Source organism: Bombina bombina, chromosome 4 (genome assembly GCF_027579735.1).
Source record: "Bombina bombina isolate aBomBom1 chromosome 4, aBomBom1.pri, whole genome shotgun sequence".
Classification (NCBI taxonomy): domain Eukaryota; kingdom Metazoa; phylum Chordata; class Amphibia; order Anura; family Bombinatoridae; genus Bombina; species Bombina bombina.
The window spans coordinates 453,756,239-453,777,177 of record NC_069502.1 but is presented as its reverse complement, the minus strand read 5'-3'; the positions used below and the strand labels follow the sequence as shown (position 1 = coordinate 453,777,177).

At 42.4% G+C, this 20,939-nt stretch overlaps 1 protein-coding gene across 3 annotated transcripts in view; it reads left to right on the top strand.

The window, feature by feature from the left end:
• The window catches only part of ARMC9 (armadillo repeat containing 9), a 935,599-nt gene that overhangs the window by 821,672 nt on the left and 92,988 nt on the right, over window positions 1–20,939 (top strand). For all 3 annotated transcript variants that reach the window (XM_053710306.1, XM_053710304.1, XM_053710305.1), the window contains one exon: window positions 9,609–9,724. In XM_053710306.1, coding sequence (XP_053566281.1) covers window positions 9,609–9,724 — 116 coding nt within the window. The remainder of the gene's footprint in view (window positions 1–9,608; window positions 9,725–20,939) is intronic.

Below are 20,939 nucleotides of genomic sequence, written 5' to 3'. Positions count from 1 at the left end.
AATTGAGTCGATGAAAGTATAGGGACTTTACTCAGTGCCACCTGACTACACTATATGATTTTTAACCAAATTTGGATGTTTACATTAATAGATAGTAGTAAGAGATTTCTTTTTTATTCTCTTTTTCTTTTTTTCTTTTTTTTGTCACAGATATTATTAATTCACTGATTTGGTTTATTTTGATTGTATTCAACAGTATACGGACTTGTGTATATTCACTGTTTTGTATTACCCTTAGCCTAAGAAGGAAGGTAATCTCTTTAACCTCAAATGTTTATTCATATTGTAACATACAGACATATGTATTTATGGAAACAGGGTCCTCTTTGTTTTTAGTTTTTATAAGCACAATATGCACTGTTTCTCACTAGGACTCAAGATGATTATATTTTCCTTTTTTTTTTTTTTTTTTTTTTTTTTTCTTTCTCGCTTGGTTTTTAAATGGTAATGTATACGATGCACTATATTAACCTGAATATTTTATATATGTTCTTGCTCTCCTGTTCTCCTTTCCCTTTTTTTTCTTCAGATTTTGGATGTGGACAAATTGTTTGTTTGTATTTATTTGTAAAACTCAATAAAAATATATTTAAAAAAAAAAAAAAAAGTAATGGGAGCTCTGTTGTCTATAGCTCGAGTTCAAGGCAATTCTGTAGTTCCTTACTTGGATGACATGCTGGTTCAGTTTCCCTCTTTTCATTTGGCTGTGTGTCACGCTCAGATGGTAATTCAGAGGCTTCATAGTCACGGTTGGAAAACAAATCTTCCAAAGAGCTCCTTAACGCCTCAGACTCTTTTCTGTGGTTCTTAATCGATTCTGAGACTATGAATTCTTCCTTGACAAACCAGCGCAGACTGAAGCTACAACAGACCTGTGCCCTTCTGTTGCTGTATCCTCTCACTTCTTTTGCTCAGTGCATGGAAGTTGTGGGGTCTCGTGGTGGCTGACTCATGATGCATTTCCATTTGCCAGACTTCATCTTTGGCTGTCTAATTGCAGATGCTGCATCAAGGGAACGGGGACCATGAGGATTTTTCTCAGAGGATTCTTTTAGGCCACAGGACAAGTCAGTCCCTAACTTGATGGCACACTTACCAGTCTTTGGTTCGGGGAGCTTCCTTTCTTTGGACAATGTGGTGAGTAATCTCCACAGATGCCAGTTTGATATGGTGCAGTCAGGGGGTTTCAGAGAGCGCAGGGAGTTTAGTCCCTGTGCAATCTTCAGGTCTTTTCAGAGTTTGGCCAACCTCAGACACAAATCTTTTTTTGAGATTTCCGTCAGACAGTGTCACAGTGGCATATGTCAATCATCAGGGAGAAACTTCCAGTTCTTTAGCGATGAGGCAAGTTTCCCACATTATCATTTGGGCAGAATGCCATAATTGCATTATTTCTCTTATCCACATTCCCAGTGTGAACAATTGAGAGGTGCCAGTCTCTTCACCCAAGGAAATGGTCTCTAAATCTGGAAGTTTTTGACAAAATTGTCATATGTTGGGGTCTGCAGAGATAGATAACAAGGCCTCTCATTTGAAGTATAAACTGCCTCAGTATTGTGCCAGATCTTGTGATCTTTGGGCAAGTCTGATAGATGCCCTAGTGGTTCTTTGGTCGTTCAACCTGATTTACATTTTTCCTCCATTTGTATCGCTATCCAGAGTGATAGTCAGAATTAACCAGGAACAAAGCCTCAGCAATTCTGATTACTATGGCATGGCCTTGTAGAATTTGGTTTGCGGATCTGGTTAAGATGTCCTCGTGCCCGCCTTGGAGGCTTCCTCTTTGACAGCATAGTGATTGAATGCTTAATTCTGTCCCAGAGAGGTTTTTCTGGCAAGGTTATTGATACCTTGATTCAGGCTACAAAACCAGACGTATTTATCCGAAGGCCTGGAAAACCTTTTTTTTTTTTTTTTTTTTTTTTTTTTTAGTTACTCTTGGAATTCTTTTAGAATTCCTAGAGTTCTTGAATTTCTGCAGGAAGGTTTAGATAAAGGTTTATCAGCCAGTTCACTGAAGGGTCAGATTTCAGCTCTTTCTGTTTTGTTTCATAATAAAATGTAATAATAACAAATAAAACTCGAGGACTCTCACCATCTGATGAAAGAAAACAAAATGTTTGCTTACCTGATAAATTAATTTCCTCCATGATGGTGGGAACCCACAATCCCAGCCCTTTCTTTTTGTTCAGGTGGCGTCAGTACTTTTCTTTCATGTAATTGGCAAGAGTCCATGAGCTAGTGACATATGGGATATACAATCCTACCAGGAGGGGCAAAGTTTCCCAAACCTCAAAATGCCTATAAATACACCCCTCACCACACCCACAATTCAGTTTTACAAACTTTGCCTCCTATGGAGGTGGTGAAGTAAGTTTGTGCTAAGATTTCTACGTTGATATGCGCATCTCAGCATTGTTGAAGCCCGATTCCTCTCAGAGTACAGCGAATGTCAGAGGGACGTGAAGGGAGCATCACCTATTGAATATGATGATTTCCCTAACGGGGGTCTTTTTCATGGGTTCTCTGTTATCAGTCGTAGAGATTCATCTCCTACCTCCCTTTTCAGATCGACAATATACTCTCAAATTTACCATTACCTCTACTAAAGAACTGTTTTAGTACTGGTTTGGCTATCTGCTATATGTGGATGGGTGTCTTTGGGTAAGTATGTTTTCATTTACTTAAGACACTCTCAGCTATGGTTTGGCACTTTATGCAAATTATGTAAAGTTCTAAATATATGTATTGTACTTATATTTGCCATGAGTCAGGTTCATGTATTTCCTTCTGCAGACTGTCGGTTTCATATTTGGGAATATAAACACTTAAGAAATTTGTTTCTTACCTGGGGTTAGTCTTTTTCAATTTGACTACTTTGTATTTTTGGGTATTAGGCCCGCGGGTGCGTCAAATGTTAGACTTTATTTCGTCATTTTTGGCGCAAATTTTTTTGGCGCAGGAAATTACGTTTTTGACGCAACTTCGTCATTTCCGGCGTCATACGTGACGTCGAGACCTTTCACACGGTGGCGTCTTTAGTGACGCAAGTGTGTCATTTCCGGTCATTTTTGGCGCCAAAAAAGTTTTCATTATTTCTATACCCCATTGTTGTTTGCCTCCTGCTTTCTTTTCTTCAAGAGGCCTATGCTTTTGCATTTTTCCCATTCCTGAAACTGTAATTTAAGGAAATAGATAATTTGCTTTATATGTTGTTTTTTTCTCTTACATTGAGCAAGATGTCCCAATCTGATCCTGTCTCTGAAGTTTCTGCTGGAACATTGCTGCCTGACATCGGTTCTACCAAAGTTAAGTTGCATTTGTTGTAAACTTGTAGAAATTATTCCACCGAATGTCATTTGTAATAGTTGTCATGATAAACTTTTACATGCAGATAGTGTCTCTATCAGTAATAGTGCATTGCCAGTTGCAGTTCCTTCAACTTCTAATGTGCATAATATACCTGTAAATTTTAAAGAATTTGTTTCTGAATCTATTATGAAGGCTTTGTCTGCATTTCCACCTTCTAATAAACATAAAAGGTCTTTTAAAACTTCTCATTTAGCTGATGAAATTTCAAATGACCAACAACATAATAATTCATCCTCTTCTGATGAGGATCTATATGAAACAGAAGATCCTTCCTCAGATATTGACACTGACAAATCTACTTATTTATTTAAAATAGAGTATATGCGTTCTTTATTAAAAGAAGTGTTAATTACTTTGGATATTGAGGTAACCAGTCCTATTGACGTTCAGTCTAATAAACGTTTAAATGCTGTTTTTAAACCTCCTGTGGTTTCTCCAGGTGTTTTTCCTATTCCTGAGGCTATTTCTGATATGATTTCTAGGGAATGGAATAAGCCAGGTACTTCCTTTATTCCTTCTTCAAGGTTTAAGAGATTGTATCCTTTGCCAGCAAAATCTATAGAGTTTTGGGAAAAAATGCCCAAAGTTGATGGGGCTATTTCTACTCTGGCTAAACGTACCACTATTCCTATGGAAGATAGCACTTCCTTTAAGGATCCTTTAGATAGGAAGCTTGAATCTTATCTAAGGAAGGCCTATTTATATTCAGGTCATCTTCTCAGACCTGCTATTTCTTAGGGTGATGTTGCGGCTGCTTCAACTTTCTGGTTGGAAAATTTAGCGCAACATGTATTGGATTCTGACATATCTAGCATTGTTCGCCTACTACAACATGCTAATCATTTTATTTGTTTTGCCATTTTTGATATTATCGAAATTGATGTTAGATCCATGTCTTTAGCTGTATTAGCTAGAAGAGCTTTGTGGCTTAAATCTTGGAATGCTGATATGACATCTAAATCTAGATTACTATCTCTTTCTTTCCAAGGTAATAATTTATTTGGTTCTCAGTTGGATTCTATTATTTCAACTATCACTGGAGGAAAAGGAGTTTTTTTGCCTCAGGATAAAAAACCTAAGGGTAAATCTAAGGCTTCTAACCGTTTTTGTTCCTTTCGTCAGAATAAGGAACAAAAACTCAATCCTCCTCCCAAGGAATCTGCTTCCAGTTGGAAGCCTTCCTCAAATTGGAATAAATCCAAGCCATTTAGGAAACCAAAGTCTGCCCCTAAGTCCGCATGAAGATGCGGCCCTCATTCCAGCTCAGCTGGTAGGGGGCAGATTAAGGTTTTTCAAGGATTTTTGGATAAAATCTGTCCAAAATCATTGGATTCAGAGCATTGTCTCTCAAGGGTATCGAATAGGATTCAAAATAAGACCTCCTGTGAGAAGATTTTTTATCTCACACATTCCTGTAAATCCAGTAAAAGCTCAGGCTTTTCTGAAGTGTGTTTCAGACCTGGAGTCTTCAGGGGTAATCATGCCAGTTCCTCCTCAGGAACAAGGTTTGGGGTTTTATTCAAACCTATTCATTGTACCAAAGAAAGAAAATTTGTTCAGACCAGTTCTGGATCTGAAAATTTTGAATCGTTATGTAAGAGTACCAACTTTCAAGATGGTGACGATAAGGACTATTCTGCCTTTTGTTTAGCAAGGACATTATATGTCCACAATAGACTTTCAGGATGCATACCTTTATATTCCGATTAATCCAGAACACTATCAGTTTCTGAGATTCTCTTTTCTAGACCAGCATTACCAATTTGTTGCTCTTCCATTTGGCCTAGCAACAGCTCCAAGAATCTTTTCAAAGGTTCTGGGTGCCCTATTATCTGTAATCAGAGAACAGGGTATTGCAGTGTTTCCTTATTTGGACGATATCTTGGTACTAGCTCAGTCTTTACATACTGCAGAATCTCACACAAATCAACTAGTGTTGTTTCTTCGGAAACATGGTTGGAGGATCAATTACCAAAAAGTTTCTTGATTCCTCAGACAAGGGTCACCTTTTTAGGCTTCCAGTTATTCCCTTCAGTGGCTATGTGCATGGAAGTTTTAGGTCTCATGACTGCAGCATCGGACACAATCCCCTTTGCTCGTTTTCACATGAGACCTCTACAGCTTTGTATGCTGAATCAATGGTGCAGGGATTATACAAAGATATCACAATTAATATCCTTGAATCCCAATGTACGACACTCTCTGACATGGTGGATAGATCACCATCGTTTGGTTCAAGGGGCTTCTTTTGTTCGCCCAACCTGGACTGTGATCACAACAGATGCGAGTCTTTCAGGTTGGGGAGCTGTTTGGGGGTCTCTGACAGCACAAGGGGTTTGGAAATCTCAAGAGGCGAGATTACCAATAAATATTTTAGAACTCCGTGCAATTCTCAGGGCTCTTCAGTTCTGGCCTCTACTAAAGAGAGAACCGTTCATTTGTTTTCAGACAGACAATATCACAACTGTGGCTTATGTCAATCATCAGGGTGGGACTCACAGTCCCCAAGCTATGAAAGAAGTATCTCGGATACTTGCTTGGGCGGAATCCAGCTCCTGTCTAATCTCTGCGGTGCATATCCCAGGTGTAGACAATTGGGAGGCGGATTATCTCAGCCGCCAGACTTTACATCCAGGGGAGTGGTCTCTCCATCCAGATGTGTTTTCTCAGATTGTTCAGATGTGGGGGCTTCCAGAGATAGATCTCATGGCCTCTCATCTAAACAAGAAACTTCCCAGATACCTGTCCAGGTCCAGGGATGTTCAGGCGGAAGCAGTGGATGCGCTGACACTTCCTTGGTGTTATCAACCTGCTTACATCTTCCCGCCTCTAGTTCTCCTTCCAAGAGTGATTTCCAAAATCATAATGGAACAGTCTTTTTGTGTTGCTGGTGGCTCCAGCATGGCCACACAGGTTTTGGTATGCGGATCTGTTTCGGATGTCCAGTTGCCCGCCTTGGCCACTTCCGTTACGGCCGGACCTACTATCTCAAGGTCCGTTTTTCCATCAGGATCTCAAATCATTAAATTTGAAGGTATGGAAATTGAATGCTTAGTTCTAAGTCAGAGAGGTTTCTCTGATTCAGTGATTAATACTATGTTACAAGCTCGTAAATTTGTCTCTAGAAAGATTTATTATAGAGTTTGGAAGACTTACATTTCATGGTGTTCTTCTCATAATTTCTCCTGGCATTCTTTTAGAATTCCTAGAATTTTGCAGTTTCTTCAGGATGGTTTGGATAAAGGTTTGTCTGCAAGTTCCTTGAAAGGACAAATCTCCGCTCTTTCTGTTTTATTTCACAGAAAAATTGCTATACTTCCTGATATACACTGTTTTGCACAGGCTTTAGTTCGTATTAAGCCTGTCATTAAGTCAATTTCTCCTCCTTGGAGTCTTAATTTGGTTCTGAGGGCTTTACAGGCTCCTCCATTTGAACCTATGCATTCTTTGGACATTAAACTACTTTCTTGGAAAGTGTTGTTCCTTTTGGCTATCTCTTCTCCTAGAAGAGTTTCTGAGCTATCTGCTCTTTCTTGTGAGTCTCCTTTTCTGATTTTTCATCAGGATAAGGCAGTTTTGCGGACTTCTTTTCAATTTTTACCTAAGGTTGTGAATTCTAACAACATTAGTAGAGAAATTGTTGTCCCTTCTTTATGTCCTAATCCTAAGAATTCTTTGGAGAAGTCCTTACATTCTTTGGATGTGGTAAGAACTTTGAAATATTATGTGGAAGCTACTAAAGATTTCAGGAAGACTTCCAGTCTATTTGTTTTATTTTCTGGTCCTAGGAAAGGTCAGAAGGCTTCTGCTATTTCCTTGGCTTCTTGGTTGAAACTTTTGATTCATCAAGCTTATTTGGAGTCGGGTCAAACCCCGCCTCAGAGAATTACAGCTCATTCTACTAGATCAGTCTCTACTTCATGGGCTTTTAAGAATGAAGCTTCAGTTGATCAGATTTGCAAAGCAGCCACTTGGTCTTCTTTGCATACATTTACTAAATTTTACCATTTTTATGTATTTGCTTCTTCGGAAGCAGTTTTTGGTAGAAAAGTTCTTCAGGCAGCTGTTTCAGTTTGATTCTTCTGCTTTTTTGATTTGTTTTTTTCTTTCAAAAGTGAAAATAACTTATTTTTGGGTTGCGAATTATTTCTCAGCGGAATATGGCTGTTTTTTGTTTTATTCCCTCCCTCTCTAGTGACTCTTGAGTGGAAGACTCCACATCTTGGGTATTGATATCCCATATGTCACTAGCTCATGGACTCTTGCCAATTATATGAAAGAAAACATAATTTATGTAAGAACTTACCTGATAAATTCATTTCTTTCATATTGGCAAGAGTCCATGAGGCCCACCCTTTTTATGGTGGTTATGATTTTTTGTATAAAGCACAATTATTTCCAAATTTCCTTTGTTGATGCTTTCTACTCCTTTCTTTATCACCCCACTGCTTGGCTATTCGTTAAACTGAATTGTGGGTGTGGTGAGGGGTGTATTTATAGGCATTTTGAGGTTTGGGAAACTTTGCCCCTCCTGGTAGGATTGTATATCCCATATGTCACTAGCTCATGGACTCTTGCCAATATGAAAGAAATGAATTTATCAGGTAAGTTCTTACATAAATTATGTTTTTTTGCACTTCTTTGTCCCGCTTAAAGGCCCATGATACCCAAATGTTAAAACACTTTAAAGTGATGCAGCATAGCTAACAAAATGCTGACTAGAAAATATCACCTTAACATCTTTTTTAAAAAAAGAAAGATATTTTACCTCAAAATGTCCTAAGTATTCACACCCTATTGTAAAGGACTTTAAGCGGCAAATCAGTATGCCGGTCCTGGGAGCAGCAAGGGAGCGTGCCTCCTGCACACTCATGTTATTTCCCTATTCAGTTTAAGGAAGTTTACTATGAAATCACACATGAGTTAAGTGAAATCTCATGAGATCACAGTAAAAGAGTTCATGACCTCAGCACTGCTGATGCTGACTTTTTTTCTTTACCTACAGCTGGGCAGTATCTGAAGGATACATTTTTACACATCACTTACTCTGGTGATCTGACGAAATTGTAAGGTAAAATATCTTTCTTTTTTCATAGAGATTCTCAGGTGATATTTTCCTGTCATCTTTTTACAGTTATACTGCATCACTTTCAAGTGATTTAGCATATGAGTATTATGTCCATTTAAAGGGATAGGAAAGTCAAAATGAAACTTGCATGATTAAGATAAAGCATGTAATTTTAAGACACTTTTAAATTCACTTCTATTTTGCATATGCTTCATTCTCTTAGTATCCCTTGTTGAAAAAGAATATGCACATATCATACACCAGTGGGAGCTGCTGCTAATTGGTCCCTGCACACATTTATCTCTTGTGATTGGCTAACTAGATGGGTTCAGCTAGCTGCCAGTAGTGCAATGCTGTTCCTTCAGCAATGGATAACAAGAGAATGGTGGACAATACTGCTTGTTGATTCCCACACGTGATGACTCATGGACTCTCACCATCTGATGAAAGAAAACAAAATGTATGCTTACCTGATAAATTAATTTATTCCATGATGGTTGGAACCCACAAGCCCAGCCCTTCATTTTTGTTCAGGTGGCGTCAGCTAGCTGCCAGTAGTGCAATGCTCTTCCTTCAGCAATGAGAGAATGAAGCAAATTTGATAATAGAAGTAAATTGGAAAGTTGTTAAAATTGTATGTTCTATCTGAATCATAATAGATTTTTTTTGTGTTTTACTGTCCCTTTAAGCTTTCTTGCTTTTCTTTTTCCCCCTCATCTACTTGACTATATGTATGACTATGGATCATGGGAAGTGGGAGAGCTTTTATGTGTTGGGGTGACCTTTGCCTCCTAGTGGTCAGAAGGGAAATAGTCCCACACGTGATGACTCCTGGACTATTATCATCATGAAGGAAATTAATTTATCAGGTATGCATAAACTGGGGTTTTTTTGTGAATGAGAAAGATATGGCAAGTGATATTATTGTATTAACCTCTGTAACAATAAATGTATTTGAACACAATAAAAGTGCTCTACGTGTGTAAAGAGAAGCACAGATATGGAGACAGACAGCGAGAGGTTTCTAAGCTGAATTGACAGGTGATTGGTGTTTATTGTAGGAATGTAACTCACTTTTAGGATTCATGTACTTTGTGGTCAGCTAATCAACAATTGTATTAGGTTAGACTTGTATTTTGCATTAAATATACACAATTTGTCTATCTAGATCATGACGAATACATTTAAAACAAAGAAAAAGAATTTTCCTGGGATTCTGCAGAGCATTGATGAGCCGTTGCAAAGACCTGTGACTCCAAGCATTCATCGAGTTGTTCATACAGTGTGAGTACACACTCCATGTGGAATTTGTATTGTGTACATTGCAATTGTTTCCTATCAGTATGGTCTATTCCAGTCTTTCCAAAGAGCTGTGTGAATTGGTTTGCCTAAATATTCGTGTTTTTTTTAATTTTTTAAATCATGGGCATTAAAATTCATCTGAAAATCCAGCTTTTCCATCATATTTTTCAAATAGTTTCACACTGTGATAACGTGTCAGATTGAGAAGCCGTATTCCAGTCCATGAGACAACACTTTTGCACATCCTTGCCATGTTTAAAGTTTTTAGTTTTTTTTTTAGTTTTTGCTCATGCTTAGTTCCCATATTATTAAACATGTTTGTTTCCTGGTTAAAGGAATATGAAACCCACGTTTTTTCTTTAATAATTCAGCTAGAGCATGCAATTTAAGCAACTTTCTAATTTACTTGTATTATTCATTTTTCTTCATTCTTTTGGTATCTTTATTTGAAAAAGTAGGAATGTAAGTTTTGGTTCAGCACCCTGAAGCGCTACCTATATATTTTTTTTTATTATTTATTTATTTTATTTTATTTATACATTTCAAGGAAGAAAAGAAGTAAAGAGGGTTCAGCCTCTTTTCTACAAAGAAAGGGAATACAGCACTCTTTAATATATTAAAGCATTTCTTTTATTTTACCAATAGGTTAGATTACCATGTCATGACTTTATCTGGAAATCACAGTGAAAAAACTTCCAAAATTCATAAAACGTAATAATTACTAACTACTAAGCATAACAGTTACTGAATAAGCACCTAAAATAGTCACATTTATACCATTTTAGCACAAATGTATATGTACCCTTAGAAACAAACATTTACCCCTTATGAATGCCCTTCAAGAGACAAACAAACAGGCACTTTGTTATCAAAAACGCTGTTTTCAGCGCTAGGAAATGCACAGTGTCCACTGCAAAATAAATTTAAGAGCGGTTGTAATACTGCGGTCACTCTCGGGCATCCCCTTTATTTTGGGCTATGATTTGTTTGCATACCTGCCTGTTAACATGCATAGTTTCTTGGGACTGATTTAAGGTGCGGTCACTTGCGAACAGTTTTTGTGATCAAGTTTAAAGTATCCAAGTTAAGGACTCCTTATTTGCAGAGGACACTGTGCACATTATTATTTAGTAACAATATATGGTCTGCATACCATTAAATAATGCCAGCTTTTTACAACTAGTTGCTGATACTAGGCACCACTTTTTTTTGTCTCCAGCCACTACAACAATTATACCAATATTATACAGTTACTATTGTATAGTTACTAATGTTATAACCTGTTAACCCTTACCACATGCACACTCATACACGATTACACCAATTAAAACCTAGAGAGCTGTTACCTGAGGTTCACCTAAAATAATCATTTGTTATTCTCAGCCCCTTCTGACCATCTTCCAACATTTGATAAATCTTAATGTTCTGGTCCTCATTCAGGCTTCCCATCAGTATAAAGCAAATTTTAACCAATCTTGACTGGTTAATCAGATTAACTTGCCAAGTTTAAAATGAGCAGGCTTGTTTTCAATACTGAAGCCCAGCTTTAGTTAGGGTTGCCACCTCAGCCATGTTTTCCTGGACACTTATGAGTTACACATACGGCAGGGTACGCAGGGAGGAACATGAATAGTGCTGTCCAGGATCACTATTTGTGAGCTGTCCAGGGGTGTAATTCATGTTCCCCTCTGCACACCCTGCAGCATGTGTAACTCATAAGTGCCCAGGAAAATATGGCTGAGGTGGCAACCCTAGCTTTAGCTCTTGTAACGGAAATGGGAAACCTTAACTCTGTGCTCCTCATTATGCTCCATTATTCCAGAAAAATGACTAGACCACGTTACCTAGGAGCTTTTCATTTAACAAACCTTAAATGTGAATGTTCAGCAAAACAAAAAGAATAGCAGCACCACCAAAACTTGATAGCATCAAGGATACTTTTATTCAGCCAGACTGTAAATACAACAACATTTTGGACCCATGTCCTTAGTCATGAAGTTTTGGTGGTGCTGCTATTATTTTTCTTTTGCTAGTTTGTTTGGGGTAAGGTGCATAACCCCTATAGTGTGCAAACCTGCTGCAGTCAATCCCAGGTGCTGGATAATTTGGAATATTTTTTTTAAAATGTAAATGTTACTACTGCACATACTAAAAATCTTATTAACTATTCAAGATCATCATATACCTCTAAATCGAAATATAGATCCATACAATAAAAAATGATATAAAAAGTTATGACATTCCTGTGCATTACGTATTTATCCATAGATACATATAAGACAACAGTCATTAAAGCTTTAAATCTCTGTATTTCTCCAACATAGGTGTGTCCGGTCCACGGCGTCATCCTTACTTGTGGGATATTCTCTTCCCCAACAGGAAATGGCAAAGAGCCCAGCAAAGCTGGTCACATGATCCCTCCTAGGCTCCGCCTTCCCCAGTCATTCTCTTTGCCGTTGTACAGGCAACATCTCCACGGAGATGGCTTAGAGTTTTTTGGTGTTTAAATGTAGTTTTTATTCTTCAATCAAGAGTTTGTTATTTTAAAATAGTGCTGGTATGTACTATTTACTCTGAAACAGAAAAGAGATGAAGATTTCTGTTTGTAAGAGGAAAATGATTTTAGCAACCGTTACTAAAATCGATGGCTGTTTCCACACAGGACTGTTGAGAGGAATTAACTTCAGTTGGGGGAAACAGTGAGCAGACTTTTGCTGCTTGAGGTATGACACATTTCTAACAAGACTTGGTAATGCGGGAAGCTGTCATTTTCCCTATGGGATCCGGTAAGCCATTTTTATTAAATAAGAATAAAGGGCTTCACAAGGGCTTTAAAGACTGGTAGACATTTTTCTGGGCTAAAACGATTGATATATAAGCATTTTTAATACTTCATAGTTTTGAGGAGTTATTTTATTCTTGGGAATTATGTAAAATAACCGGCAGGCACTGTATTGGACACCTTTTTCACTGGGGGCCTTCTCTAATCATAGGCAGAGCCTCATTTTCGCGCCTCTATTGCGCAGTTGTTTTTGGGAAGCAAGACATGCAGATGCATGTGTGAGGAGCTCAGATACATAGAAAAAGCTTACTGAAGGCGTCATTTGGTATCGTATTCCCCTTTGGGCTTGGTTGGGTCTCAGCAAAGCAGATACCAGGGACTGTATAGGGGTTAAATATAAAAACGGCTCCGGTTCCGTTATTTTAAGAGTTAAAGCTTTCAAATTTGGTGTGCAATACTTTTAAGGCTTTAAGATACTGTGGTGAAATTTTGGTGAATTTTGAACAATTCCTTCATACTTTTTCACATTTTCAGTAATAAAGTGTGTTCAGTTTAAAATTTAAAGTGACAGTAACGGTTTTATTTTAAAACGTTTTTTTGTACTTTGTTATCAAGTTTATGCCTGTTTAACATGTCTGAACTATCAGATAGACTATGTTCTGTATGTGGGGAAGCCAAGGTTCCTTCTCATTTAAATAGATGTGATTTATGTGACACAAAATTTAGAGAAAATGATGCCCAAGATGATTCCTCAAGTGAGGGGAGTAAGCATGGTACTGCATCATCCCCTCCTTCGTCTACGCCAGTCTTGCCCGCACAGGAGGCCCCTAGTACATCTAGTGCGCCAATACTCCTTACTATGCAACAATTAACGGCTGTAATGGATAATTCTATCAAAAACATTTTAGCCAAAATGCCCACTTATCAGCGAAAGCGCGACTGCTCTGTTTTAGAAAATACTGAAGAGCATGAGGACGCTGATGATATTGGTTCTGAAGTGCCCCTACACCAGTCTGAGGGGGCCAGGGAGGTTTTGTCTGAGGGAGAAATTTCAGATTCAGGGAAAATTTCTCAACAAGCTGAACCTGATGTGATTACATTCAAATTTAAATTGGAACATCTCCGCGCTCTGCTTAAGGAGGTGTTATCTACTCTGGATGATTGTGAGAATTTGGTCATTCCAGAGAAATTATGTAAGATGGACAAGTTCCTAGAGGTCCCGGGGCCCCCCGAAGCTTTTCCTATACCCAAGCGGGTGGCGGACATTGTAAACAAAGAATGGGAAAGGCCCGGCATACCTTTTGTCCCTCCCCCTATATTTAAGAAATTGTTTCCTATGGTCGACCCCAGAAAGGACTTATGGCAGACAGTCCCCAAGGTCGAGGGGGCGGTTTCTACTCTAAACAAACGCACTACTATCCCTATAGAAGATAGTTGTGCTTTCAAAGATCCTATGGATAAAAAATTAGAGGGTTTGCTTAAAAAGATGTTTGTTCAGCAAGGTTACCTTCTACAACCAATTTCATGCATGGTTCCTGTCACTACAGCAGCGTGTTTCTGGTTCGATGAACTAGAAAAGTCGCTCAATAAAGATTCTTCTTATGAGGAGATTATGGACAGAATTCATGCTCTCAAATTGGCTAACTCCTTTACTTTAGACGCCACTTTGCAATTGGCTAGATTAGCGGCGAAAAATTCAGGGTTTGCTATTGTGGCGCGCAGAGCGCTTTGGCTAAAATCTTGGTCAGCGGATGTGTCTTCCAAGAACAAATTGCTTAACATACCTTTCAAGGGGAAAACGCTGTTTGGCCCTGACTTGAAAGAGATTATTTCTGATATCACTGGGGGTAAGGGCCACGCCCTTCCTCAGGATAGGTCTTTCAAGGCTAAAAATAAACCAAATTTTCGTCCCTTTCGCAGAAACGGACCAGCCCCAAGTGCTACATCCTCTAAGCAAGAGGGTAATACTTCTCAAACCAAGCCAGCCTGGAGGCCAATGCAAGGCTGGAACAAAGGTAAGCAGGCCAAGAAACCTGCCACTGCTACCAAGACAGCATGAGATGTTGGCCCCCGATCCGGGACCGGATCTGGTGGGGGGCAGACTTTCTCTCTTCGCTCAGGCTTGGGCAAGAGATGTTCTGGATCCTTGGGCGCTAGAAATAGTCTCCCAAGGTTATCTTCTGGAATTCAAGGAGCTTCCCCCAAGGGGGAGGTTCCACAGGTCTCAATTGTCTTCAGACCACATAAAAAGACAGGCATTCTTACATTGTGTAGAAGACCTGTTAAAAATGGGAGTGATTCATCCTGTTCAATTAGGAGAACAAGGGATGGGATTCTACTCCAATCTGTTCATAGTTCCCAAAAAAGAGGGAACATTCAGACCAATCTTAGATCTCAAGATCCTAAACAAGTTTCTCAAGGTTCCATCGTTCAAAATGGAAACCATTCGGACAATTCTTCCTTCCATCCAGGAAGGTCAATTCATGACCACGGTGGATTTAAAGGATGCGTATCTACATATTCCTATCCACAAGGAACATCATCGGTTCCTAAGGTTCGCCTTTCTGGACAAGCATTACCAGTTTGTGGCACTTCCATTCGGATTAGCCACTGCTCCAAGAATTTTCACAAAGGTACTAGGGTCCCTTCTAGCGGTGCTACGACCAAGGGGCATTGCAGTAGTACCTTACTTGGACGACATACTGATTCAAGCGTCGTCCCTACCACAAGCAAAGGCTCATACGGACATTGTCCTGGCCTTTCTCAGATCTCACGGGTGGAAAGTGAACGTAGAAAAAAGTTCTCTATCTCCGTCAACAAGAGTTCCCTTCTTGGGAACAATAATAGATGTTACAGAAGCATTAGTTATTTTGTTGTGAAGAGCTTATTTCCCAGCAGCAATGCCTGAACCAGAAAGCCAGCGCCTAAGAAGGGCTCCAAGAAAACCGTAACAAGTTTCATTTCATAAAGAGTTAACTCTTTTTTTTCAGCTTTTAGAAACTATTGTCTAATCACCTCTGGAGCCAGACTGCTAATTGATAAGATGAACTTGTAAACTTGTTATCTTAAGTACTGTAATCCTATTGTGGCCTGTCAAAGGACAGTGCTCTCTATCTAAATGTGTGATGGGGGATTTTGTGCTTCCCCCCCTCTCCCCCTGGGAGTGCCCTGTGTGCATGTAACCTTAATAAAAAGCAGGCTGGGCATCCCAGTCCTGAGTTCTTGTTTGACCCTCAATCGCAGCGTTGACTCGTTTTTGTGGGCAGAAGGGTATCCTAGCTGTACTGCAGCTAAGGGAGATTATTCTATATTTGCGAGACTCATATAGAATACTATGGAAAGCAGCTTCTCCCCTCTTTAGCAATAGGGATCCAGGCTACTAAGCGGTCCATCTCTCAGCGAGACTAAGGGTAACCGTAACATTTGGCGGCAGCGGCGGGATTTTCCTGGATTTCCTACTAGAGGTACAGAACGGATGGAGAGCGCTTACGAAAAATTGAAGCGTACAACCCTAAAGGATTTACTTGAAAGCAGAGGGGGGTACGCCAGCAACCGGCCGAGGAGAGAGCTGATCACAGAATTGACCGAACTGGATCAGAGCTTCACAATGGCGGAAACACCGACCACGATTAGTGACGAAAAAACCAGGATTGTTCGGGAAAGGCTCTCATTATACGGGCCGAACCCCTCCATGGAATTGGTACAGCAGTTGATGGCGGAGGCGGACAAGGATATACGAGAGACTCGAGCCCACGAACTCAACCTAGCGAACGCACACCGCAATGCTGAAGCCCCGCAGGTAATCATCCCTGTCGAAAATGCTGGGAGGCCCAAGATACCCTATGCGGCATTTCGACCCTTCCTAGAGAGCGAGACAGGGATTGATGAATATTTGGCGGACTTCGAAAGGCAATGTGCCCTGCACCAGATTCCCAACAGAGAGTGGCCCACGATATTGTCTGGGAAACTATCCGGGCAAGCCCTGGAAGCCTTTCGTACTCTGGGTGCTGATGAAGTGACACAGTATGAGCTAGTTAAGGAGACACTGTTGCGACGATACGCTGTAACTCCGGACACGTATCGCCGACAGTTTCGGGGCACGGAAAAGAAGCCTAACGATACCCATATGGAATGGGCGCACCGAATGCGGAGAGCGGCAAATCACTGGCTGAGCGGAAGTAAAGCGGTGACTGGGGAGGAAATTTTACAATTGTTTCTCTTAGAACATTTTTATAATGGCATGGAACAGCAAGGGAAGGAATGGCTGCGAGACAGGCGGCCTTCTACCTTAGAAGAAGCAGCCAAATTGGCCGATGAACATTATGACTCCCGTCTTCACGAACCCATGAACTACCGAGCTCCAGCACGGGTCGAACCCAGAGAGGTTTACCGTGCACCCCCTCGTGCTGAATTCCGAGCCCCGGTGCCCACAGGGCCCGTCCGACACTCAGGACCACCCAATAACAGCTCTGAGCGTCCCAGACCGACTTGCCACCGATGCAAGCAACCAGGGCATTTCATGGCTAGCTGCCCCCTTAATACGCACCAGACACCCAGGAATTACAATTACCCCTCTGGGTCCTATCGTCCGGCCCGGGCCCTCTGTGTTAACCAAGAGGCCCCTATGGAGGGATATGTGGGGCCGCTTCACGAGGCAGACCCTGTATATGCTGCCTCAGATAACCGCCAGCACCATCGGCAGAGGGTATGGCTCGAGGGGCGATCTACCGAGGGATTGCGAGACACAGGGGCTACTATCACGCTGGTACAGAGTCATTTGGTGCCAGAGCACAAGCGATCCGGACAGACTGTGGCCGTTAGAGTGGCGGGGGGGGATGTGTACAAAATTCCAACAGCTAAAGTGCATCTTGATTGGGGAGCGGGAAAGGGGGCTGTGAACGTGGGCCTAATGGATAATTTACCTGCCGAAGTACTACTGGGCAACGATTTGGGCCCCATGACTTCTGCCTATGCTCCAGTATGCAACAACGAGGCGGACCCAGTGACTACACGGGCCCAAGCCCGGACGGAGCGAGAGCTTTCACCAGTGCGGGAGACACAGGTAAGACCTACCCCGACCTTGCCTGACAGGTTAGGCCCCATACCCTGGGACACCCCAGATGCTTTCGAGGCAGAGTCTAAGACTGACCCGACCTTACAAAAGTACCGGGAACGAGCAGAGACCGGAGGGGGCGGGGCAGATAACGAAACATTCTTATGGGAAAAAGGGAAACTATACCGCTGGACAGAGAAAAGGGGACAGCGTAGGCGACAGCTGGTAGTGCCCCACAAATACCGTCAAGAAATCCTCAAAATAGGCCACGACATCCCCTTAGCAGGCCACCTAGCCGTTACCCGTACCCTACACCGCATTACTCACACGTTCTTTTGGCCAGGGGTGCACGCTGACGTTAGAACTTACTGTAACACCTGCGATGTGTGTCAACGAGTAGGAAGGCGAGGCGATCACCCTAAAGCCCAGCTAGTAAATATGCCCATTGTAGAGGAACCCTTCAGCCGGGTTGCTATTGACCTAGTGGGACCACTGGCTACCCCTAGTCCCTCCGGTAAGCGATACATTCTTACCGTAGTGGACTACGCTACCAGGTACCCAGAGGCTGTCGCCCTATCCAACATACAAGCGGATACGGTAGCGAATGCACTAGTACAGGTGTTCTCCCGGGTAGGATTTCCAAAAGAAATCCTATCCGACCGAGGCACCCAATTTACGGCTGAATTGACCCAACAACTCTGGCAGGTTTGCAAAATTAAGTCCCTCCTAAGCTCCCCATACCACCCCCAGACGAACGGGCTGTGTGAGAGGTTCAATGGGACCCTCAAGCAAATGCTCAAGACGTTCACTCAGGAATACCGAGACTGGGAACGCTTCCTGCCGCACCTCCTATTTGCTTATCGGGAGGTGCCCCAGGAAACGACAGGGTTCTCTCCCTTCGAGTTGCTCTACGGAAGAAAGGTACGGGGACCCCTAAACCTGATCCGGGAGCACTGGGAGGGAGAGATGGAGGCTGACGGTGTCCCAATTGTGCCATACGTGCTGGAACTCAGGGACCGAATGGAGCAATTAGCCAAATCCGTGCGGGCTAATCTCCAGTTGGCCCAGAGAAGACAGAAAGTATGGTACGATCGGGGGGCCCGAAAGAGAATCTTCACCATAGGACAAAAGGTGTTAGTACTTAAGCCGGTGAAGACAGACAAATTGCAGGCGTCCTGGCAGGGTCCCTACCAGATCGTAGAGAAAAGGGGAGACACCACTTATGTGATAGCTAGCTGCCACGACAACAATCTTAGAAAGACATTCCATGTAAACATGCTCAAGGAATATTTTGAGCGACCAGAGAACGTGACGGCCGTATGTTGTTCCCCTCAGGAAGACCCCGACAGTTTACCCATTCCAGACCTATTAGAAAAGAGCCTCCCCACAGGTATAGTGGCGCAGGTTCAGATAGGGGACCGACTTAGCCCCACTGAAAGGGAGCAGCTCAACCAACTCCTCCAGTCCAAACACCTCACCTTCTCCCCGAAGCCAGGGTACACTACTTTAACCACCCACCAGGTAGATACTCCGGGACAAGCTCCCTTGCGCCAGGCTCCGTACCGAATCCCCGAAGCAGTTAGGACAGGAATGAAGAAGGAGATCGATGAGATGCTCCAGCTCAGGGTAATTGAGCCCTCCGATAGTCCCTGGGCCTCCCCAGTTGTCTTGGTGCCCAAGAAAGATGGGACCACCCGGTTCTGCGTAGACTATCGGAGGCTCAATGAAAATACTGTGACGGACGCTTACCCTATGCCCAGGGTAGACGAGCTACTCGATCTTATAGCCAGGGGAAATTACCTGACCACTATTGACCTCTGCAAAGGTTACTGGCAGATTCCCCTGGCCCCGGAGGCTATCCCCAAGTCGGCATTCGTCACCCCATTCGGCTTATATCAGTTTAGGGTAATGCCGTTTGGGATGAAGAATGCCCCAGCTACATTCCAGCGCTTGGTGGATAGGCTCCTGGATGGCTTCCAGAGTTTTGCTTGCGCCTACCTGGACGACATAGCGATCCACAGTGAGTCCTGGGAGGACCACTTAGCTCATGTGGGAATGGTTCTGGATCAGATCCGGGCTGCTGGCCTGACTCTGAAGCCAGAAAAATGCCACTTTGGGATGGCCGAGGTACAGTACCTGGGTCACCGGGTGGGGTGTGGAAAGCAGCGACCAGAGCCGGCCAAAATAGAAGCTGTCGCCAATTGGCCCACCCCCATCACTAAGACTCAGGTCCTAGCCTTCCTGGGCACGGCAGGGTACTATAGACGGTTCGTACCAGACTACAGCACACTTGCCAAACCCCTGACTGACTTGACCAAGAAGAACTTACCTCGACAGGTCCTGTGGTCTCCCCACTGTGAAACGGCTTTCCAGGCTCTCAAAAATGCTCTAATTAACGCTCCTGTCTTGGCGGCCCCAGCCCTTAACAAACGTTTTATCGTCCATACAGATGCTTCCATGTTCGGGCTGGGAGCCGTCCTCAGCCAAGTAGGCGAAGATGGAGGGGAGCATCCAGTTGCCTACATCAGCCGGAAGCTCCTGCCCCGCGAAGTCAGCTATGCAGCGGTCGAAAAGGAGTGTTTGGCTTTGGTGTGGGCATTAAAGAAATTGACTCCCTATTTATATGGTCAGGAGTTCACTCTGGTCACCGACCATAACCCGTTGGTGTGGCTGAACCGGGTCTCTGGAGATAACGGCAGGCTATTACGTTGGAGCTTATCGTTGCAAACCTTCAATTTCACCATTACTTACAGACCTGGGAAACAGAATGGCAACGCCGACGGGTTGTCCAGACAAACCGACCTCAGCCCCGCATAACCAGCGGTCTGGACAGCCTTAGTCTGCCCCGAAAAGGGGTCAGACCGTGTCTGCCAGAGTGTTCCACAGAAAGGGAGCAATGTTACAGAAGCATTAGTTATTTTGTTGTGAAGAGCTTATTTCCCAGCAGCAATGCCTGAACCAGCAAGCCAGCGCCTAAGAAGGGCTCCAAGAAAACCGTAACAAGTTTCATTTCATAAAGAGTTAACTCTTTTTTTTCAGCTTTTAGAAACTATTGTCTAATCACCTCTGGAGCCAGACTGCTAATTGATAAGATGAACTTGTAAACTTGTTATCTTAAGTACTGTAATCCTATTGTGGCCTGTCAAAGGACAGTGCTCTCTATCTAAATGTGTGATGGGGGATTTTGTGCTTCCCCCCCTCTCCCCCTGGGAGTGCCCTGTGTGCATGTAACCTTAATAAAAAGCAGGCTGGGCATCCCAGTCCTGAGTTCTTGTTTGACCCTCAATCGCAGCGTTGACTCGTTTTTGTGGGCAGAAGGGTATCCTAGCTGTACTGCAGCTAAGGGAGATTATTCTATATTT